Source organism: Carcharodon carcharias, chromosome 25 (assembly GCF_017639515.1).
Source record: "Carcharodon carcharias isolate sCarCar2 chromosome 25, sCarCar2.pri, whole genome shotgun sequence".
NCBI classification, from domain to species: domain Eukaryota; kingdom Metazoa; phylum Chordata; class Chondrichthyes; order Lamniformes; family Lamnidae; genus Carcharodon; species Carcharodon carcharias.
The window spans coordinates 44,230,661-44,255,106 of NC_054491.1; the positions used below are offsets into that span (position 1 = coordinate 44,230,661).

General features: G+C 43.5%; 1 protein-coding gene across 6 annotated transcripts in view; it reads right to left on the minus strand.

The window, feature by feature from the left end:
* The window catches only part of LOC121269532 (rho GTPase-activating protein 32-like), a 524,870-nt gene that overhangs the window by 127,324 nt on the left and 373,100 nt on the right, over nucleotides 1–24,446 (minus strand). For all 6 annotated transcript variants that reach the window (XM_041174188.1, XM_041174184.1, XM_041174187.1 and 3 more), the window contains 4 exons: nucleotides 22,045–22,137; nucleotides 10,959–11,081; nucleotides 6,235–6,312; nucleotides 3,762–3,843 (listed from right to left, as the gene is read on the minus strand). In XM_041174188.1, coding sequence (XP_041030122.1) covers nucleotides 3,762–3,843; nucleotides 6,235–6,312; nucleotides 10,959–11,081; nucleotides 22,045–22,137 — 376 coding nt within the window. The remainder of the gene's footprint in view (nucleotides 1–3,761; nucleotides 3,844–6,234; nucleotides 6,313–10,958; nucleotides 11,082–22,044; nucleotides 22,138–24,446) is intronic.

The following is a 24,446-nucleotide window of genomic DNA, read 5'->3' on the forward strand; positions in this document are numbered from 1 at the left end:
CACCTTTTTCATTCCTTACTTCTAACCAGAGAGCTTCCATCCTTGACCTCTCTGGAACATCTTCTCTCTCCAGTGCTGTAATGCCATCTTTAATCAACACTGGCACACCCCTCCCCCACCCCCTTTGCTTCCTTTCCTGTCTCTCCTAAACACCTTGTACCCAGGAATATTTAACACCCATTCCTGGCCTTCTTTGAGTCTCTGTTATAGCAATAATATCATAATTCCACTTGTGCCTGCAGTTCACAATCTCATTAACCCGCACTCCGTGCATTCACATACATTAGCCCTGATTTAGGCTTTTTTACGTTCCCCCTTTGGCCCCATCTCATGACTTACTCTGGCCTACTCTAATTCTATCAAACTCTCCAAGTATTCTAAGATAAAAGCAAAATAGTGTGGATGCTGGAAATCTGAAACAAAAACAGAAAATGCTGGTAAAACTCAGCAGGTCTAATAGCATCTATAGAGAGAAAAACAGAACTAACATTTCAAATCTGTATGACTCTTCTTCAGAGCTAAAGAGAAGTAAAAATGTGGTGAAATTAATACTGTTTAAAGGGGGTGGAGCAGGGGAAGTTGGATAGAAGGCCAGCGATAGGTGGGAGCAAAGGAGAGATTGACAAAGATGTCATGAGCAAAAGGACAAAGGGGGTGTTAATGGTAGTGGTAAGGACTAACGGAGGTGCTGATAGTGGCATTAAGGTAAAAAGCAGAATGTGATGACAGGAGGACAAGGGTAAGCACTGTGAAAAGAACAACATGAATAAATGACAGATGGCCCTTGTGGGGATGGGGAGAAAAGATAGAAAATAGGATAAAAGGTGGGGATAAAAGAATGAATAAATAAAAATGAAAATAAGTAAGTGTTTTACTCCCTTTTTTAATATTTACTTTTTTTATTTTTATCCACATTTCTATTTACTTTCATTTTTATTCATTGTTTAATCCCCACCTTTTATCCTATTTTCGATCTTTTTCCCCACCACTCTACCCCCACAAGGACCATCTGTTACTTGTTCATGTTGTTCTTTTCACGGTGCTTACCCTTGTCCTGCTATTATCACATTCTACTTTCTAACCTTAATGCCACTATCAGCACCTCCTTCAGCCCTTACCACTACCATTAACACCCCATTTGTACTTTTGTTCATGACATCTTTGTCAACCTCTCCTTTGTCCCCACCTATCACTGACCTTCTATCCAGCTTCACCTGCTCCACCCCACTTAAACAGTATAAATTTCATCACATTTGTACTTCTCTTTAGCTCTGAGGAGTCATATGGACTTGAAATGTTACCTCTGTTTTTTCTCTCCACAGATGTTGTTAGACATGGCTGGAGAAATGAAGTAGAAGGGGGAGGCTTTAGATTTCTGGGGCAGGTAGGACCTGTACAAGAAGGATGGGTTACACCTTAACAGGCCTGGGACGAATGTCCTCACGGGGAGGTTTGCTCGTGCTGTTGGGGTGGGTTTGAACTAGATTAGCAGGAGTTGGGAACCTGAGGGGAAATTCAGAGTATAGAAGAGAAAACCAGACATTGGGAAGTCGTGATGCTGAGTTCTTCCAGCACGTTCTCTTTTTGTCCCCAAGTATTCTATTTACCTTGTTACTACTCTCCGATTTATCCTCGTTATCAATTGGTACATCACGAAGTCTCCCCCTTCTACTTCATTTCTCCAGCCATGTGTTGAACTGCTCAATCTTCCTATTCTTATGCTCACTAGCAGGTGGCACTAGAAGTAATCCTGAGATTACTGCTCTTGAGGTCCTACTTTTTAAGTTCCTCCCTAACTCCCTAAAATCTGCTTCCAGCAGCTCATCCCTTTTCCTACCTATGTCATTCGTCCCAATGTGGATCATGACTTCTGGCCGTTCGCCCTCCCCCAAAACAATGTCCTATAGCCCCTCTGTGACATCCTTGACTCTGGCACCAGGGAGGCGACATACCATCCTGGATTTACATCTACGACCACAGAAACACCTGTCTGCTCCCCTAACTATGGAATCTCCTACAACTATTGCACCTCCACTCCTCCTCCTCTCCTCCTGTGCAGCCGAGTTACCCGTGGTACCACAAACCTGGCTCTCGCTACAGTCCTCTGTGGAGCCATCTTGCTCACCAGTATCCAAAATGGAAAAGCGTTTAGAGAGCGAGAAAGCCTCGGGGGATTCTTGCACTACCTACCTGTTTCTCTTAGATAGTTTGGTGGTCACCCATTCCCTCACTGCCTGTGTATTTCTTAGCTGCAGCGTGATCACCTCTTTAAACATGCTATCCACGTAATCCTCAGCCTTGTGGATGCACCACACTGATTCCAGCTGCAGCTCAAGCTCCATAACTCGGAGATCAAGTTTCTGCAGCTGGCAACACTTCCTGCAGATGTAATCATCAAGCGCACTGTGCCTTGACTTCCCACATACCGCAGGATGTACATTCCACTTGGCTGAACCGCATTGACATAGCATAAACTTTATATAGTGTTTACTTCAGTGTTTATTTACTGATTTATTCTAATTTACTATTGTAATTATTTTCTTAATTAATTTGGAATAATCCCTATATATACTACACATAATTGTGTTTATTAAATGTTATCACCCACAATTACAACTAAAAGTTATATGTTTCTTAATTATACAGCTATGTGTTTGAGCTATTTATTTTAATTATTTTAAGACCATAAGACGTAGGAGAAGAAGGCTATTCGGCCCGTCGAGTTTGCTCCGCCATTCAAAGAGATCACAGTTGATCTGAAGATCCTCAACTCAATGTTCCTGCCTTTTCCACATAACCCTTGATTTCCTTACTGATTAAAAATCTATCTCAGTCTTTATTTTAATTATTTTATTTTAAAGTTTTACTTCGTTATTTATAGATCTACCTTAACTCCTGTGTCCTAAGCTAGCTTTTGACACACTGTTCCTCACACCAAGCACTTAATGGCCAAACAACTTGCTGGCTTCCTGGGATGTCACAGTTGCTTTTCCCCACTCAGTTTCTTCAGAAGCTGAAATGCTCCCAGTTCCCAACCTGCCTCTGCTCCGGCCCAGGTAGGAAAGGCCGTGCTTAGATCCCCAGGCTCTATTTATGAAGCTCCCGGTTCTTGACCTGCCTCTGCTCCAAGCTTCAGCAATACAATGGAATCACAGGCAATGTACCAGGAAAGTGAGAATACCAGCACCTATCAACAATAAGCTCTAAAGAGAAGGACAGCTTGAGAATCAGCAGCTCTTTGAAACCCTGAGTTTAGCTGGAACACTCTGGTGCAGTGAGTGACTTGTGTTGGATGCTCTCATGTGCAGTGGGCTGTATTTATTCATCACTACGATTTTGCAGATTTTACAATTTGCACATTGTTCAGTCAGTCTTCAGAGGTTACAAAGGGCTCAGCTCCTCCAACCTAGTGTAAAGGCACACTGAGATGCAGCATGTGGATTCTTCTCCCAGATGTATCTGTTACACAGTTTGATACATAAATAAAAATCCAGAAACTCCAGAGTTAAATAGGTTTGTCCCAACAAATGCTATACTTAAATGGCTGTGTAAGGTTATGGCATTTTTATGCAAAAATACAATTGTGAAATATGTTATGCATATTAACACCTCAGAGTGAGATGCCCACTGTCAGCTGTTACTACTATTTACACCTTTCTGTGGAAATCATGTATGAGCACTTAGAGATTCTGATGGCCACATTAATCAAAACCAGTTCGAGGCCATCTGCACAGTAGGTGCAGGATAAAGGATTACTGTACCTGGCTTTGGCATTGCGCTAGTCACAGAATGAGGAACTTTATCATTAATGAGCTCCACACACTCGCTGGGAAAGAATCCAACCTGAAAATCAAACAAAGCTATAAATCAGACACTATGTCCCAATGCTCTTCACATCAGTTGATTTACTGATATAATTTCCCAATTAAAATCAAAAAAATGTTTTCTTCTCTGCAGATCAAAATGAATAAAATAATTAAATCTGAAACTAAGATTTTGTTTATGCATAGTCACCTGGACCTCCAATTCCTATAAATGGAAGAGTCTCAAACCGGGAGGTAAAAGGAGAGATCATCAAACTAAGACTAACGCTCACAGACAAGGTTTTGTTTGTAAATATCTCCCTACCTGCTTGGAGGTGATTTCCTGAGCACTGCTCTTAAAAATAAAGAGACAGTCCCCGAGCAACAGTCAGCTGGATTGGGATTTAGGAAATCAATTGGCCAACCAGCCCAGACACTGAGCACACACTCCTGCAGTTCCCCAACTCACCCAGCAATATCGATTCCCCAACCACCCCATTCAAAGAAACCAGCATCAGAATGGCCCCACAAAGAAACTAACTTATTATTAGTCAGGACAATATAATGTACATGTTCACAGTTCAGTCCTGATCTAGATCCTGAAATTCACAGCTCAATCCTGTTTGAGCACCTGACTGGATTAAACACATTTACAGCTCATTCCTGCCCATCATATTTTGCACATTTATTAAATTGTTACACATTGCTGTTATGTTACACTACAATTACACAGATCATTTTCCAGTGTTTATAAAGCCCTTTATATTATAGTTACAAACCCCATTATGTTTCTTCTCTTGTGAGTTACTTTGTGAAGAGAGGCCAATTTGAACACTGTGGGGTCCCACAAATAGCAACGAGATAGATGGTCAGTTGAATTATATTTGGTAATGTTGCTCGATGGAGGAACATTAGCCAGGCCACCAAGAGAACATTCTGGTGTTCTGTGAATAGTGTCAATTGATCTTTTAAAATCACTGAAACAGCCCATTGGGGTTTCACTTCACATCACAATAAAAGGCCACAACTCCCTCAGTGCTGCACTGACCTGCAAGCCTTGATCGTGTGCTCAAGTCCCAGAGTGGGGCTTGAACCCACAACCTGCTGACACAGACGTGAGGGTGCCACAACTGGCACTCTCTTGGTTCAGCTACACAAATCTTTACAAATGTGATGACAAATTGATAAAACTGTAAAAGGGAGTCTAGCTTTTATAATTGGGGAAACTTATGGCAAAAGCGAAGAGGAAACGCTAGACCAGTAAAAATCATTGATTCGGCTGCAGGAGAATATATGCTCAAGTGTTGGGTGCCTTGCATTAGAACAAACATTACAAAACCTTAGAGAAGGTGCAGGACAGACTCACTGTGATGATCGCGGGGATGAGAGGATTCAGTTAAAGAAAGTCCAGAAAAAATGGGATATTTTCCACTAGAGCAGAAAACTGTTCATAATGTCAAGCGGTTAAAATAATCTGGAGGAACAGTCTCTGATACCCAGCGAATAATAAATTTAATAGCTTTAAAAGAAAAAGGAATAAGTAGAGATTATGAGAAATGTTCAAACAAGGGTTTATTAGGGCACAAAATAGTGGAAACAGAACCGATAATAGCTTCTAAAAAGGTAAGTGAACAAATATTTGACAAAATTTAAAAGGCTATAAATAAAGGATAGAATGATGTGGATCATTCCCCAGAGTGTTAATACAGATGCAATGCTGAAAAAAGGATAGCAGGATAGAATGATGTGGATTATTCCCCAGAGTGTTAATACAGATGCAATGCTGAATGCCCTTTCATGCTATAAAACGATGATATACAACATGCAAAAAACAGAGGACAGAAGGACTAAAAGGAATGCGATAGCCATTCCACTCATGAGGAAGATCATATGTTGTAATTCTCACTGATAAAATGGTCAGAGTTTTCTCACTTGTAAAATAAATGTTGTTTCCACAACAGCTGTGAAAGACACTAAGGTATTCCAATTTCACAAAAAAACCCCAAAAACATATCCTCACAGGAATATGCAATACAGTTTTTCTCAGGTTTAAATTCTTTCAGCAACCCTACTATACTAGGAATAGTTTTGAACAGAAAGGGCAAGAACAGAAGTGAAAAGGTGTAAATGAGTACATAGTATTGAGAGATAATGAGTGAGTGTTATGTATATGGAAGGCTCAGTAAAGGACAGTGCTATTGAATCAAGGTATGTCGCACCAAGCTAGGGATATGTTGGTTACACAAGTTTTGTTCATTCTCTGCAATAATCCAGGTTATGTTCAACCGCATTTAAGGAACAAAATATTCAAAATTTCTGTAAAAGATAAATTTGCAAAAGAAGAGAGCCCGCATCTTAAAACAACAGAATGTCAGTTCAGTGCCTAGCCCCCAACACCTCTATACCATCACACTCCTGCACAAGTCCTTACCTGAAACCCATGCTTTCCTCTCCACCAAGTGGTATCTTCTTTGGGTGGCATGTCAATAACAGACACTATATCTCCAACCTAGAAAACAGAGCCAAAACAGCACTTCAGTCAACTTTCTCACCGCTTCCCTTGGACACTAGCCTCCCAGCAACAAGAGCTTCTTCACTCCAATATTTAATGTGCAATGGATGCAGTCAATAACAAAGCCAAGGAAATTCAAACACTTCTGCGCAACTGCAACAAATCCAACTTAGCACTTGGTGGAAAACTCCTGTCCCAAGAATGTGACTAGTTTCAGGGTATACTACATAGACAGTGCAGGAAAATCACAAGGGCATTCTGAAAATACCTGCACCAGTGCAACTAATGCCCTTTCTTTTCCTTGCAAACCAGTTTGAGATAGGAAGTGCAGAACCTGTAGGTGCACAGATGATTGGTGTTTTCATGGTGGTGTGCAGGTACCCAGTATTCCTACTACCAGATAAAAGCAAAAAACTGCAGATGCTGGAAATCCAAAACAAAATCAAAAATACCTGGAAAAACTCAGCAGGTCTGGCAGCATCTGTGGAGAGGAACACAGTTAACGTTTTGAGTCCAAAAGACCCTACAACAGAACTAAGTAAAAATAGAACGGAGGTGAAATATAAGCTGGTTTAAGAGGGGGTGGGACAAGTAGAGCTGGATAGAGGGCCAGTGATAGGAGGAGATAACCAAAAGATGTCACAGACAAAAGGACAAAGAGGTGTTGAAGGTGGTAATATTATCTAAAGGAATGTGCTAATTAAGGGTAGAAAGCAGGACAAGCAAAGTACAGATAGCCCTAGTGGGGGAGGGGTGGGGTGAAGGGATCGAAATAGGCTAAAAGGTAGAGATAAAACAATGGATGGAAATACACTTAAAAATAATGGAAGTAGGTGGGAAAAGATAAAGCTATATAAATTATTGGAAAAAACAAAAAGGAGGAGGAAAATTGGAAAGGGGGTGGGGATGGAGGAGAGAGTTCATGATCTAAAATTGTTGAATTCAATATTCAGTCCGGAAGGCTGTAAAGTGCCTAGTCGGAAGATGAGGTGCTGTTCCTCCAGTTTGCGTTGAGCTTCACTGGAACAATGCAGCAAGCCAAGGACGGACATGTGGGCATGAGAGCAGGGTGGAGTGTTGAAATGGCAAGCGACAGGGAGGTCTGGGTAATGCTTGCAGACTGACCGAAGGTGTTCTGCAAAGCGGTCACCCAATCTGCGTTTGGTCTTTCCAATGTAGAGGAAACCGCATTGGGAGCAACAAATGCAGTAGACTAAGTTGAGGGAAGTGCAAGTGAAATGCTGCTTCACTTGAAAGGAATGTTTGGGCCCTTGGACGATGAGAAGGGGGGAAGTAAAGGGGCTGGTGTTGCAACTTCTGTGGTTGCATGGAAAGGTGGGGTGGGAGGGGGTTGAATTGTAGGGGGTAATGGAGGAGTGGACCAGGGTGTCACGGAGGGAACGATCCCTGTGGAATGCCGCCAGGGGGTGAAGGGAAGATGTGTTTGGTGGTGACATCATGCTGGAGTTGGCGGAAATGGTGGAGGATGATCCTTTGAACGTGGAGGCTGGTGGGGTGATAAGTGAGAACAAGGGGAACCCTATCATGGTTCTGGGAGAGAGAGGAAGGTGTGAGGGTGGATGCGTGGGAGATGGGCCGGACATGGTTGAGGTCCCTTTCAACCACTGTGGGTGGAAAACCTCGATTAAGGAAGAAGGAAGACATGTCAGAGGAACTGTTATTGAAAGTGGCATCATCAGAACAGATGCGACGGAGGTGAAGGAACTGAGAGAATGGGATGGAGTCCTCACAGGAAGCGGGGTGTGAGGAGCTGTAGTTGAGGTAGCTGTGGGAGGTAGGCTTGTCATAGATATTGGTGGACAGTCTATCACCAGAAATTGAGAGAGAGAGGTCAAGGAAGGGAAGGGAAGTGTCAGAGATGGACCATGGGAAAATGATGGAGGGGTGGAAATTGGAAGCAAACTTAATAAATTTTTCCAGGTCCAGACAAGAGCATGAAGCAGCACTGAAATAATCATCGATGTACCGGAGAAAGAGTTGTGGAAGGGGGCCGGAGTAGGACTGGAACAAGGAATGTTCCACATACCCCATCCACCACTACTCTCCTCCGTCTGGCTGAACTTGTTCTCACACTGAACAATTTCTCCTTAAACTCCTCTCACTTCCTCCAAATAAAAGGTGTGGCTATGGGTACCCGCATGGGCCCCAGCTATGCCTGTCTCTTTATGGGGTATGTGGAACTTTCAAAAACAGTTCCTCTGATATGTCCTCTTTCTTCCTTAACTGAGGTTTTCCACCCACGGTGGTTGACAGGGCCCTCAACCGTGTCTGGCCCATCTCCCACGCATCCGCCCTCACACCTTCTTCTCCTTCCCAGAAACATGATAGGGTCCCCCTTGTCCTCACTTATCACCCCACCAGCCTCCACATTCAAAGGATCATCCACTGCCATTTCCGCCAACTCCAAAATGATGCCACCACCAAATACATCTTCCCTTCACCCCCTGGTGGTATTCCACAGAGATCGTTCCCTCCGGGACATCCTGGTCCACTGCTCCATCACCCCCTACACCTCAACCCCCTCCCACGGTAACTTCCCCTGCAACCACAGAAGGTGCAACACCTGCACCTTTACTTCCCCCCTCCTCACCTTCCAAGGGCCCAAACATTCCTTTCAAGTGAAGCAGCATTTCACTTGCACTTCCATCAACTTAGTCTAGTGCATTCATTGCTCCCAATGCGGTTTCCTCTACATTGGAGAGACCAAACGCAGACTGGGTAACCGCTTTGCAGAACACCTTCGGTCAGTCTGCAAGCATTACACAGACCTCCCTGTCGCTTGCCATTTCAACACTCCACCCTGCTCTCATGCCCACAAGTCCGTCTTTGGCCTGCTGCATTGTTCCAGTGAAGCTCAACACAAACTGGAGGAACAGCACCTCATCTTCCGACTAGGCACTTTACAGCCTTCCGGACTAAATATTGAGTTCAACAATTTCAGATCATGAACTCTCTCCTCCATCCCCACCCCTTTCCGATTTTCCCCCTCCTTTTTGCTTTTTCCAATAATTTATATAGATTTTTCTTTTCCCACCTACTTCCATTATTTTTAAGTGTATTTCCATCCATTGTTTTATCTCTACCTTTTAGCCTATTTCGATCCCTTCCCCCCACCCCACCCCCACTAGGGCTACCTGTACTTGGCTTGTCCTGCTTTCTACCCTTAATTAGCACATTCCTTTAGATAATATCACCACCTTCAACACCTCTTTGTCCTTTTGTCTGTGACATCTTTTGGTTATCTCCACCTATCACTGGCCCTCTATCCAGCTCTACCTGTCCCACCCCCTCTTAAACCAGCTTATATTTCACCTCTCTTCTATTTTTCCTTAGTTCTGTTGAAGGGTCATTCCGACTCGAAACGTTAACTGTGTTCCTCTCCACAGATGCTGCCAGACCTGCTGAGTTTTTCCAAGTATTTTTGTTTTTGTTGCTACTACCAGAAATGGGTGGGTAAAAGGAAGCAAGTTCCACTCTTTAGACATCATCCAGTAACTGATTTGCTACAGATCTCCAAATGGTTATCAGAGGCTTGGAAAATGAATCCCTCATCAAGTTTTAAATAGGTAGAGCAGGGAATTGCAGTGGGTTGGTAATTGAAAAATTCAGATTTAGGACTGGCAGTTTATATAGCTCTGTTTTAACATTACTCTGCTAGAACCCCATCAATATAAAAAACGGTCTCATCCATAGCCTGGTGTTCAATCAAGCTGTGATAAAGGTAATTTAAACCATGTCAAACACAACATTTTAAAGGAAGCCCATTTCTCCAGCTAATGGAGGCAGGGTATTCTTAAACAGTAGAATGGCTATTAGCTAACACATTCTCACCTATGACTCCCTGCCAACCAGATGGCAGACAGATCTAAGAAATTCTACACAAGGTATCTACCTGTAAGTACAACTTGGTTCTGAATACTGGCACTGCAAGAAGCTCAGGCACAGGAGCTGCACAGCACAGCAGACTCATTCTCAATCCTCACGGATGAGGCAATTCTCAAGTTACTGGGCAAAGCAAACGTAAACCCCAAATCCTACAAATACCATTGGATGTTTCAGAAAACTAGGACTTTTAATATTAGATCTGTTAATCTGATTGAATATTTCAATTCCAAAGTAACCAATAAGTTGGGTTTTGGCTCTTGGGACCCAGTTTTACCCATGAGTGACATGAGTATAACTCCCTGATGCTTAGTTAATAAAAGTAAGTGTACACTGAGCTATACTCAGTAAGTTCCATGTACAATTCCCAGTCTGTGCTGAGTCCATTAAGCCATGCGGCAGCAGCTGGTCACTGTGATAAGGGGACATTTCACATGCCTGCTCACTATTCCAGTGACATCTGCTCATATGCATACATTTATGGACAATAATGAGGACAGTATCAGGATTAAGCTTGGCTTTGATTTCTCCACAGTTAACTAGCACTGTCAGAAGCTCACATACTAAAGACTGGCCAGTCGGGAAAGGACAACTGAAACAGTCAGTGACCGTAAAACGTGTCAGCATTTCCAGGAAAGTTGGGGAAAAACTGGAGGATGAAAGTAGAATCAAAGAGAATGAGCACTCTGTTTCTCCAGTCTGTCAGAATTATTTTGACTTGTAACTAAATGGCAACTTACCTCGAAGGACAGCTCATCGGCAGCCTGGGCGATGTATCGCTTGATTACGTGTGCAGCAGCAATGGCGGGAACATTGATAGAGGACTCTTCGTGCACCAATAGATGGTTCCCTTTATTATCTATCTGTGAGGGGATTCAGCACAGTCACGTATGAAGAGAAGACTTTATAGCACACATATGTAAACCATCTAAATAGGAGAACACGCTACTGAGTATATATTCACCACATTCCAAATTCACTGTAGATGCAACCAAACAAATGTCAGAGAGACTATGCATCAGGATCATGTTCATTCATCAGTAATGAAGAGTATCTTCTACAGCATTCAGCAACTAAGCCACTCAGTGACATGGGCTGCGTTAGCTGAGATCTCAGCCAGCACAGTGGTGGGAATGCTCAGGTGGGCTTCAGAGCCCCCAAGTCCAAGTGCTGATTTCAAATAAGATAAATAAGTCATGATGTCTCCTGATGACTCTCTAGTGACTCCTGGTGTGATTGGTGCCAGTGAGGAAAAGATTAAGCTCAACTGTGATAGCTGCCTTTCGGTATCAAGGCTCACACAGAGTGGTTGGGGAGTGAGAGTCAACATCTACAGCACAAAAGAACAAATAAGGAAAGGGAATAATGAGAGTAGGGGAAACTATTTACAAAGGGTGAACAGTAACAGCCTTTTTACCCTGTTAAGTCCAAATGCTTAACTCATTTTGACAGTAAATAACAATATCAATTCAGCTTGTCTGAAGGATTTCACGAGGTAACTAGATATCCAGTAAATATACAAGAAAAAAATGAGGAACGATACAGCAGATGTATGTTCACCTGCCTCCCTCAGTGATTCTACCAACGACACTCCTCCAACACTCAATATCCAGGCAAAAGCATTTTAGACATCACACGGAATAGAGAGGATCAAAATTTATAAGAATTGTTTAACTTCTGACTTACATAAGAATTTCAAATGGGAATTCCTCTTCCAAGGAAGTAAATTGCATCCTATAGCAAACCACCACCATGTCAACTGAGTTAATCAGGGTCTTCAGCTAGCTGAAATTGAGATTGAGTTTAAGCTCTCTGTGTGCACTGCATTCCTGTATCCCCAGTTCCCCATCCCACTCTTGCAGGCAGCAAGTCTCACAGGTTTAACTCTACCAATGGTAGGCACCTCTCTGCTATCTGATAGCCCAGGCACACCCCTCATCTCCATATCCTTAAGTGCAAGGGAGACAATTTTGAACATCTTTGGCAGACAATTGGTTTAATCATTCATCGTCAAATGTGGCTGGGCCACATGAAGCATTAGCAGATCCTGCTCTCAATTGGTATAACTGCTCACTATTTAAAACATCCAGTAATTAAAGATAACCCCTGGTTTAGTTTCTCCACCAAAAACATATTCATAAACCACCCTCCCTCCAAGTCTAAGGGCCCTTGGACTTTGCTCTTTTCCGTCGATGCTGCCAGACCTGCTGAGTTTTTCCAGGTACTTCTGTTTTTGTTTTGCCCTTGTTTTTGTCACAAAGATCAAGGCCAAACTGCCTGTCACTTCCTTCCCTGCCCCAAGCCGACATACCTCACTGCCCTAGCCCTGAACTTGCAACTTTCCCCGGATTCTATCTCATCTCCTGCTGTGCTCTCTCTGAGCTCATCTTGTCCATAAGACCCACTTCCTTCTATTTCAGCCAAACTGTGGACCACCCAACTTCTCTCCCTGGGCCCCATGTTACACTGATGATGTTATCTGTTTTCTCTCATCAGATATTGTCCCTGCCTCATTCTAATCTACCATTATCACCACTCTGCTCAAAAACCCATGCTTGACCACCATGTCCTTGTAAACTACCATCCCATCTCCAACTTCCCTTTCCCCTCCAAAGTTCTTGAACATGCTAACTTAAAAGTAAAACACTGCGGATGCTAGAAATCTGAAATAAAAACAGAAACTGCTGAAAAAACTCAGGTCTGGCAGTATCTGAGGAGAGAGAAACAGAGTTAGTGTTTCAAGTCCATATGACTTTTCTTCAGCAGGTCTGGTGTAATTCATTGACTGACTAATGTGTCTGGAGTGCAGGAAAAACAGAGATGTTATCTGGCCAAGCTGGGAAAGTGAGTGTGGCTTCAAACTTTACTGTGTTTCTGCTCCTGCCTGCCTGTTGTACCAGCTCCTTACCACGGGCTGGCAACTTTGTTTCGCAGGCACAGGCAAAAAGATCAAAAGAGAGGCTGACTACAGTCTGAATGGGGATGGTGGGGTGGGGGTTGGGGGGAGGGGGGAGTGTTGGGAGGAGAAAGGAGAGGATTACAGCATGGATGGGAGGAGGAGGAGATTGGGGCTGATTACAATGTGTGCGGCGAAAGAAGGGACAGGGCTGATTACAGTCTGTGTGGGGAGAAGGGGAAAGGAGCTGATTATAACGAGTGAGGAGAACAGGAAAGAGGCTAATTTAAGTCTGTGGGGGGAGAAGGGCTGAATTTATTACTATTCATTCATGGGATGTGGGTGTCGCTGGCTGGGCCAGCATTTATTTCTCATCCCTAATTGCCCTTTGAGAAGGTGGTGGTGAGCTGCCTTCTTGATCCGCTGCAGTCCATGTGGTGTAGGTACACCCACAGTGCTGTTAGGAACGCAGTTCCAGGATTTTGATCCAGTGTCTGTAAACGGCGATACGTTTCCAAGTCAGGATGGAAAGTGGCCCTGAGGAGAGCTTTCAAACCACCCACAGTGTGTATGTGAAGAAAAGGAAAGGGGCTGATTACAATCTGTCAGGGGAAAATGAGAGAGGGACTGATTACAATCTGTTCGGAGAGAGGGGGGAGCTGATTACATGGGGAGAAGGGGAGAGAGGCTGAGTAGAATCGGTGGGAAAAGTGGAGGGGGCTGATTACAGTCTGCATTGGGAGAAGGGGAGAGAGGTTGATTACAGTATGCAGGGGGAGGGCAAAAGGGAGAGGGGCTGATTATAGTGTGTTTAGAGGGATGGTGAGATGGTCTGATTCCAGTGTGCATGGGAAAGGAAGGGAGAAGGGCTTCGCTGAGTCTTCTGTCACTGGTGAATTTGGAGAGCTTAGCTGAAACCTCAATCACCAGTCACTGTCACATGTTATGTTCTATGGCTGCTCAGAAACACTTTACTTTCCCCAGTTTGGAAGGAACATGGCTTCATATTCAGGTAAGTGAATTAAATACATTTTATTTTAAAGCTACATTGTACATAACAGAATCCACAGGGAAACTGCAGCTTCTGGAACTATGAATTTCACTTTGTATCATTTAAAACCCTCAAAAGAAAACTAAAAGGTTACTTGACTTGCCTGTAATTTCTGGTGAGTACATAGTATTATGACACAGCTCTTGGTAAAGGCTGAGTTGTTCAAATCCCAGAGGGAAACTTGAAACAACTGTCATAACCCATTTTTGCAATTTGTATATTTCGAGGTGCAGGCTTTGAATTCAATAGTAATAAGACTACCGAGTCTCAAGAAGGTTTTATTAAGCTATATTAAACATTTATTAATACAAGAAAATTGTAAGCACATACAAGATTACAACTATAATAACTACAAAAATCCCCTACTTAATCTGATTCTCAATTAGATCCCCGGTAAGGCAACAATAAATCTCAGATTTAATGAGATCCCTGGCAAAGCACAACCTGGACAGTCACATTCAAAATGAGTTTCTTTATCTCCGGGTCCTTGCTGACAGCAGCTTGAGGCTTTTCACACTTGTTGGATCTTAAAATTACTCTCCCTTACACACAATCTCCTTTCTCCTTTTTACGTATCTTATGCTTTGAATGTCAATTTTCTATTGTATCACTAGACTTTTAATTTTACCTCTTCTAACAATAACATCCTTTGATCCCACCAATTTTATTTTCAAGCTAAAAATAAACATATTGCTTGCCATCTTCTGGCTAGGTGCAAGATTTCACCCATTCTTTTGAAAGGTTTATTTAAAAATGCAAACTGCCCCCTTTGACACCTATGTTTCTAAACTTCCCCATGTTTATCTAATTACTATTTCAAACCTACTTCTTTCTATACATCAAAACCTCTAGGCCAGCTGGCTTTAATCTAATTAAGACACACACACACACAGGCACAGACACCACTAAACTCTATTTTGAAAAATAATTTCTAATAACATAAGAGACATTAATCTCACTCCATGGCAATAGAGTAATAATATTTTTACAAAGGACTTTCAAAATACAAATTTTCATATTTATATGATGTATTACATATTGATCTATAATATGCCAACTTTAATAATTATATATTGAATATTACTGTGCTGCTTTATTGCCGTTTTGTTTTTGCTGGGGTCATTTTAATTTTCAAGGGTTGTGGGGGTCACAAAGGAAAGTAGTTTGGGAAGTGCTGATCTACAACCTTTTGCACGGCTGACTACACCATCCTCTTCCAGTGCCTCTCCTCTGTTGTCCATCTGGGTGGCACAGTCCTTGCTTGGTTCCATTCTCAACTGCCGAATTATACCGGAGAATCCTCTTTCCAGCCGTGCATGGTAACACCTGGAGTCCACCAAAATGCTTAGCTCCCTTCCATTTTTCATCTATAAGCCTTCACTTGGTGGTGTCATTGGAGAAAAAGCATCAGGTTCCATAAATACACTGAGGACCCTCAGCTCTAACTCTCCACCACCTCTTTGGTCCCCTCTACTGTCTTCTGAGTTGTCACACATTTTGTCCAACTTACAATATTTGGTGAACAGAAATTTCTTACAATTAAATATTGGGATGACTGAAGTCACTGTTTTGGTCCCTGCCACCTTTTGCATCTCTGAAAACCGTGTGAAGCTGAGCCAGACCACTCACAATCTTGGTCCTGTTTTTGGGCCAGAGATGAACATCCAACCACAAAACCATCTACTTCCATATCGGCAATATTGCCCGAGTCAGTCCCTGCCTCAGCTTGTCTACTGCTGGAACCCTATATAAACTTGTGCTCATCCAAAAATTTGCTCTACGTTTAGTTCGCCCATCACTTCTGTGCTTGTTGAGATGCAGTAGCTGGTCTGATAACGGCCCCATTTAAAACTTTCAACCTTGTTTTCAAATACCTCCATTGCCTTGCCCCTTCCTACTTAAAACATCCTTCAGCTCCCACAAATCTTCAAGATCTCTGTGCTCCTCAAATACTAGCCTTTTGCGCATCGTCGATTTTAATCATTTCACCATGGGGCCACACATTTAGATGCCTTAGCCCTATGCTCTGGAATTCCATCATCCTTTAAAATACTCCGTAAAATCTGCCTCTTTGATCAAGCTGTTGATCACTTGCCTTCATATCACTTTAGTTCAGTGCCAAAAAAAGGTTTTCATGATATCGCTCGTGTTGAGTGTTTTCTACATAAATACAAGCTGCTGTTGTTTTGAAGTGTCCAAATTGTGTATGCACACCTAGGCAGTAACTGTCAATAGGTTTTCATTCGTTCATGAGTTATGGGTGTCACTGACACAGCCAGCATTTGTTGCCCATGCTTAATCCCCTTGGGAGATGATAGTATGCCAACTTCTTGACTTCTGCAGTCCATGTGGTGAAGGTATTGCCACAGAGGTCAAGTGTTCCATGATTTTGACCCAGAGACAATGAAGGATGGTGATATATTTCAAAGTCAGGATGTTATGTGACTTGGAGGGGAATTTGAAGGTGATGGTGGCATCATGCACCAGCTGCCGTTATTCTTCAAGATGGTAGAGATCATGGATTTGGAAGGTACTGTCGAAGTAGGCTTGGTGAGTTGCTGCAGTGCATCTTGGAGATGGTACACACTGCAGCCACCGTGCACTGGCAGTGGGAAGAGTGAATTTTATGGGGGTAGATGGGATGTCAATCAAGCGGGGTGCATTGGATAGCATTGACCTTCCCGGGTGTTGGAGCCACACTTATTCAGGAAAGTGAAGGATATTCGATCACTCTAACATCTTCCTTGTAGAATATAGAAGGTGGACAGGCAAAGGGCAGTCAGGTCCCCCCTACACATTCTATAACCCTCTAGGGCTTCCACTGTTTTGAGCTCTCGGTATCTACCATTAAGCCTCCCTTTTTCTCTTTATCCAATCCTGTATATCCTTCGACATCCAGGGTTCCCTGGACTTGTTGGTCCCACCCTTTATCTTTACTGGAATGTGTTGGCCCTGTACTCACCCTATTTCCTTCTTGAACGAGTCCCACTGGTCCGATGCAAGTTTACCTAAAGGTAGCTGCACCCAATCCTCTCTGGACAAATCATATCTGATCTTATTAAAATCGGCCTTCCCCCAATTTAGAACTCTGATTTCTGGCACATCCTTGACATTTTCCATAACAACCTTTAATCTAACAAAGTTATGATCACTATCTGCAAAATGCTCCCCCACTGATACCTCTACTACTTGCCCGGCTTCATTCCCTAAAATTAAGTCCAGGACTGCCCTTTCTGTGTACTGGCTTAAAAAGCTGTATTGGATGCATTTTAAGAATTCCACCCCCTCTAAACCTATCACATTGTGACTAACCCAGTCAATGTTGGGGAAGTTGAAATCCCCCGCTAAAACTACCCTATTATTTTTACACTTCTCTGAAATTTGCCTACATATCTACTCTTCTATTTCTCTCTGACTGTTTGTTTGGGGGCCTATAGTACACTCCCAGCAATGTGATTGCTCCTTTTCTGCTTTTCAGTTCTACCCATATGCATTCATTTGAGGAGTTTTCTAAGATGTCATCCCTCCTTACTGGTGTAATTGATTCCTTGACCAATATTGCGATACCCCCTCCTCTTTTACCCCCTTCCTTGTCTCGCCTGAAGACCCTATATCCTGGAATATTGAGCTGCCAATCTGCCCTTCTCTCAACCATGTCTCTGTGACAGCAATGACATCATACTTCCATATGTTAATTTGTGCCCTCAACTCATCTGCCTTAGTTGTCAAACTCCTTGCATTAAAATAAATATCATCCAAGCTTGCCAAACTCCCTTGTGCCTTAACTGGCCTGTAATTTCTATGCCTTCCAGACTCACTTGCATCTCTTCTAATTTTGGCTGTGCATTTCCCCCTGCTGGACTTCCTCTCAGGATCCCACCCCCCTGCCAAGTTAGTTTAAACCCTCCCCAACAGCACTCGTACACCTCCCCCCAAGGATGTTGGTCCTACTCCGGTTCAGGTGCAACCTGTCCGCCTTGTACAGGTTCCACTGCCCCCAGAAACGGTCCCGATGTCCCAGAAATCTAAAGCCCTCCCTCCTGCACCATCTCTCCAGCCACACATTCATCTGGACTAACTTCCTGTTTCTATACTCACCAGCATGTGGCACCGGAAGTAATCCAGAGATTACTACATTTGAGGTCCTGTTTTTTTAATCTGCTTCATAGCTCCCTAAATTCTGCTTGCAGGACCTCATCCCACTTTCTACCTATGTTGTTGGTACCAATATATACCATGATCTCTGTCTGTTTGCCCTCTCCATTTAGAATGCCCTTCAGCCAATTAGTGACATCCTTGACCCTGGCACCAGGGAGGCAACATACCATCCTGGCGTCACGTCTACGACCGCAGAAACGCCTGTCTGTTCCCATCACTATCGAGTCTCCTACCACTAGTGCTCTCTACTTCTTTTTCCTGCCCCCTCCCCCCGTGCAGCTGAGCCACTCACAGTGCCATGTGCGTGGCTGCACTCCCCAGAGGAACAGTCACTCTTACTGCTTTCTAATACAAAAAAAAGTTCTTGAGTGAGATGCACCCTGGGGATTTCCTGACTACCTGCCTGACACCTTTCTGCTGACTGATGGTCACCCATTCCCCCTCTGTCTACACTTCCGTAAGTTGTCAGGTGACCACCTCTAAAAACGTGCTTTCCATGAAACACTCAGCCTCGCGGATGCACCTCAGTGCCTCCAGCTGCCGCTCAAGCTTCAAAACTTGGAACTCAAGTAACTGCAGCTGGTGGCACTTCCTGCATACGTGGCCGGTCAGAGCAAAGGTCGAGGACTTCCCACATATTGCAGGTGGCGGATAACACAGGACTGGAATACCCTGCCATGCCTCTAGTTGATAAAAAAAAACCTTACTTTAAGTTAAATGCAGTAAAAAAAAAATGTTAAATTATTTATGTACATTAAATAAAAACTAGAACTCTTACCTTTCCTTAGCTTAATCTATTTTAAACTGGAGAAAAAGCACTTACCCACTACTCACCAATCAGTAAAAGCCTTTGTGCTGACGTCACTTTTTGAAGCTTCCCCGCACTCGTAGTTCTGATCTCTCCCCTGCTCTCTCGCGCTGTCTTGTGATGTCACTCTTGTTATTTTCTACATGAATTGACTGCAGGACACTCTTCCCAGACTGCTTCACTGCGATGCTGACTGCAGGACACTCTTCCCAGACTGCTTCACCTTGATGCTGACCGCAGGACACTCTTCCCAGACTGCTTCACTGCGATACTGACTGCAGGACACTCTTCCCAGACTGCTTCACTGCAATGCTGACTACAGGGCACTCTTCCCAGTTGTGAAGAGGTAGATGTTAAGTTGATGAGGATAAGCTCAGTTATGTTGGTTCTTCACTACCTGCCACAGATCCAGTAAGTCAACCTTTTTTTTTAAATGTTATGTCCTTGAGGACTCGGCCAGCTCAGTCAGTAGATGTACCCAGACTATTTTGGTGATAGGCATTGAAGTTTCCCACCCAGTGTACATTCTGTGCTCTTGCTACTCTTGGTGCTTCTTCCAAGTGGTATTCAACATGGAGGAGTACTGATTCATCAGCTGAGGGAGGAGAGTAGTGGCAATCAGCAGGAGTTTCCTTGCCCATGTTTGACCTGATGTCCTGAGACCGAATGGGATCTGGAGACAATGTTGGCTTTTTCCAAACCATATATCACTGCGTCACCATCTCTGAATGTCTGTCCTGCCGGTGGGTCAGGGCATAGCCAGGAATGGTGATGAAGGAGTCTGGAAGATTGGCTGAAAGGTATGATTTTGTGAGTATGACGATGTCAGATTGTCACTTGACCAGTCTATGGAACAGTTCTCCCAATTTTAGCATGAGTGCCCAGATGTTAGGAGGAGGACACTGCAAGGTTGACAGGGCTGGACATGCCTTCATTGTGTCTGATGCTTAAATTGATGTTGGGCAGTCTGTGTGTTTGTATTTTTAATCTTTTTTGTAGCAGTTTTATACAACTGAGTACATTGCCAGGTCATTTCAGAGTCCGGTTAAGAATCAAGAATATTGTTGTAGATCTGGAGTCACATATAGGCCAGACTGATCAAGGATGGCAGATTTCCTTCCTTGAAGGACATGTGGCAGTTTTACGTGCACCATTACTGATACTAGCTTTTTGGTAAATTCCTGTTTTTACTTCATTAACCGAATTTAAATTCCCCAGTTGCCATGGTGGGTTTTGAACTCACATCCAGAGGTCATTAGTCCAGCCCTCTGGATTACTAGCCCAGTAACATAACCTCTACACCCTAGCACTGGTGGCAATGCAGCAGAACCCAATGTCATCCTCACCTGAAGCCCGCAGATGACTGCAGACATTGCCTAGGAGGGGTCACTGGTTAGCAATTGGGAACGGGAATATTTGCCGCCTTTCCCCTTCGTAAACTGAACGCAGTGAGGCCCAAGCACTAACAGGGATTAAATTAGTTGGGAAGATGCTGATATACCCTGCTCTGTTCTAGAGTTCTGAGGCTGACTTTAGTACTCCAACCACCAGGGTGGAGTGGGGGAATGCAGCAGAAACAGGAACAGCCTGAGGTTTCCTGCACCATCAGCGTGCTTTCACTGAATTAGTTTCTGTTTCAGCCATGTATAAGCCAAAGAATGGTCACCAGACACATTCTGAATAAGGAACACCCATCACTGGAAAGTTACCATAGTTTACATTCTGGCAACACATGTTACCTGATCAGTGGTATTCTATTTTTAAGGGCAAACACGTGGACAGTATTGAAGGATAATAGTCACTGATCCGCTGGGACATGCAGTTTTCGCATTAGTATTCATAAAACAAATAGGTCAAGGCCACACACACTCATTGTCATTTTTCTGAGCAGCACCTAGTGCTCCAAATATCAGAGGACACATTACCAAAATATCTGCCACTGAATTAATAACCCAGACTCAATTATTGACAGGAGATGTGAGCTAAATAGCTGCAGAGCCAGAACGAGAGGGCGTAATCTTAGAATTAGGTTGTTCAGGGGTGATGTCAGGAAGCATTTCTTCAGACAAAGGGTATGGAAATCTGAAAGTCTCTCCCTTAAAAAGCTGTTGAGGCTGGGCATCAGTTGAAAATTTCAGAACGGAGATTGCTAGATTGTTAGGTAAGGATATCAAGGATTACAGAACCAAGGCACGTATAGAAAGTTAAGATACTGATAGGATATGATCTAACTGAATGATGGAATAGGCTCGAGGGCTGGCTGGCTTACTCCTGTTCTGATGTTCTTTCCTTCTTACAGCAGAGAAGACTAAAGGGAGATTTAATAGAGGTGTTCAAAGTCCTGAAACATTTTGATAAAGTGTCCAAGGAGGAAGTACTTCCACTGGCAGAAAGGTCAGTAACCAGATGTCACAGATCTGAGATAATTGAAAAAAAGGAACCAGAAGCAAGATGAGAACGTTATTTTTCCCCCGTGAGTTACGGTGTTTCGGAATGCACTGGATGAAAGCAGATTCATCACAAACTGTTAAAAGAGAATTAGGCATACATACTTGAAAAGGAGATATCTGTATGGCTATGGGGAAAGGGATGTGGAGTGTGATTTTTTGGAGACCTCTTTTGACGAGCTGGCTAAGGCATGATGGTCGAATGGCCATTTTCTGTACTCTCATTCTATAATTCAATAGGTATTAAGGGTTACAGAACCAAGGCTGGTAAATGGAGTAAAGATGTAAAGCATTCATGATCTAATCGAATGGTGAACAGGAATGAGGGACCTACTCCTATTCCTAGGTATTCCATAATGATAGCTGTTATTGACAACAGAGTAATTTGTAGTGAACATCTGTTTAATGCTGCACTTTGTAATCCTTGCTGGCATTACAACATAGGGTGCAGAAGCAGAGTACATACCTCCATCCATGTGAGAGCAGGCCCACAGTTGATCTTGTTATCTGCTATGACAGTGAGTCGGGCCAGATACGCCATCAGCATCTGGGTAACGGCCTGTAAAAGAAAAACAATGACAGATTGTTAAAACAGACGCCCCTGAAGCCAGCGAAGTGTGGTAAACTGTTCCCAAACACAAGCAAAACAGAGAGATGGTTAATTCCATCTTCCTGCCCCAACACGCAAAGAGAGAGATGGTTAATTCCACAGAAAGCAAAATTTAGCAACTGGAAATATTAAAATAGCCCCTACGCTCTCTTAAACATTGGACTTAGCATAAAGGAACTTTCTGAAAGCTTGGATTTGACTTCCACATTCATCGAACGTAATTCGCTCTTTAACTATATTAGGTCAGTCCCATCACAGAAAATGGAGAAAGAAAGGCTCAAAGGAACTATCTGACAGGAACAAGAGAGTTTGGATCAGAGCTGGGACAAGAACAGAATTACAGATATAGGTTGGAACAAGGAAAGAATTATGAGCATGGATCAAAGCTAGGACATGAATTACATGCATGGATGTCAACTAAAACAGGATTGCAGACAAAGGTCAAAGGTAGAGCTGGAACTACGGGAATAGACAGAGATATCAGAGTCAACTTGCTAACCAGTGCCCTTTTCTCATGTAGTATAAATTGTTGTTCCTTTTGAAATTTGACATTCTTGTGTCTGTCCTGATGAGTGCAAGATGAAAAGCTTAGACAGCATGTCTCTTTTTTCAACAATACTCCAGATAGAGAGATGTGTAGTTAAAGAGAGGGATGAAGTTAGAGGAAGAAATGGAGCTAGAGGGAGATGGGGTAGACAGAGAGATGGGGTAGACATGGAAGGATTGCCTAAAATGAAAGATGGGGTTAGATACTCTCTTCCTAACAGCACTATGGGTGTACCTACACCACATGGACTGCAGCGGTTCAAGAAAGCAGCTCACCACCACCTTCTCAAGGGCAACTATGGATGGGCAATAAATGCTAGCCCAGCTAGCGAAGCCCACAGCCTATGAATGAATAGAAAAAATGTAGAGAGATTGGAGGTAGAGAGAGATTAGGGGGTAGATTTCTGGCCACAGACGATTTTGATGTGTAAATGGAGCCAACTGTGAGAATGTACTTGCTAAACAAAATAAAATCATTTTTCTCCATTATTTTGCTTCAGCAAAGCTAGGTGTGTCGACTCCTGCAGAGTAACAGCAGGGGTGATACAATTGCCACAGTGAGTCTAAACTAGGGGCAGAAATTTCCCCCCCGTTTGTGGGGAGGGGGAGTAAGGGAGCGGGCGGGCACGCCTCCAGTTGGCACCGCGCTGCCATTTTACATGTGGGCTAATTAAGGCCTGCCCAGCGTGGCGTCCGCCAGGAAGCGCTATGCGCTCCCTGTGCGGGTGGGGGATTCCCTCAGCCGGGAGTGCGCTTTTTCGCACATGCGCACAAAAGAGTGCACCGATCTCCCTGAGGCTAAGTGCTGCCTCAGGGAGATTGGCTTGGAATTAAAATTTTTAATAGAAAATGCTTTTTAAAAAAATTCCCCGATATGTCCCCTCATGTGACACTGTCACGTGAGTTGGGACGTGCACATAACTTATATTGAAAGATTTGATAAAAATTTAAATACCCTCATGAAACCTCATCCCACGGTGGATGAGGTTTCATGCTTTTTCCGAAGCCCACCATGGCTCCCGGCCTGCCTGCCAATCTTAAGGTTAATTACCTTAATTACTTTTTCAATGGCCTCAGTGGACCGTTGACAGGTCGGCGGGTGCGCAGCTGACTAGGCTGTGCCCCCACCAATCTGAAAATGGAAATGAAGCGGGGTGATGTCGGGAATTCCACCCGACGTCATCCCGCATCATTTTACGTAATGGCGAACAGGCCCCACACCCGCTCACAGAGCGGAAGATCCTGCCCTAGAAGTAGAAGGACATGCAATGGTCCTTGCTACCAATCACTCTGATCACAGAATCAAAGAATATAATGGCACTGAAGCCTACCATTTCCATGTCAGCTTAAAAAGGGCCATCCAGCTTAATCTCACCTTCCAGCTCTTGTTCTGTAGCCATGTAGCTTATGGCATGTCGAGCACATTTCCAAGTTTTTTTTTAAGTCATGTGGGTTTCCCCTTCCAGTACCCTTCAGACTGAGTTCCAGGTCCCCACCACTGGCTGGGTGAAAAGATTTTTCCTCAACACATCTCTAATCCTGCTACCAATTACTTTAAATTTATGCACCTGGATAATGACCTCTCTGCTGAAGGAAATAGGTCCACCATATCCTCTCTGTCAAGGTCCCTCATAATTTTATACACCTTAATTAAATCTTCCACAAGCCTCCTCTATTCCAAAACAAACCAGCCCAGCCTATTCAATCTTCGC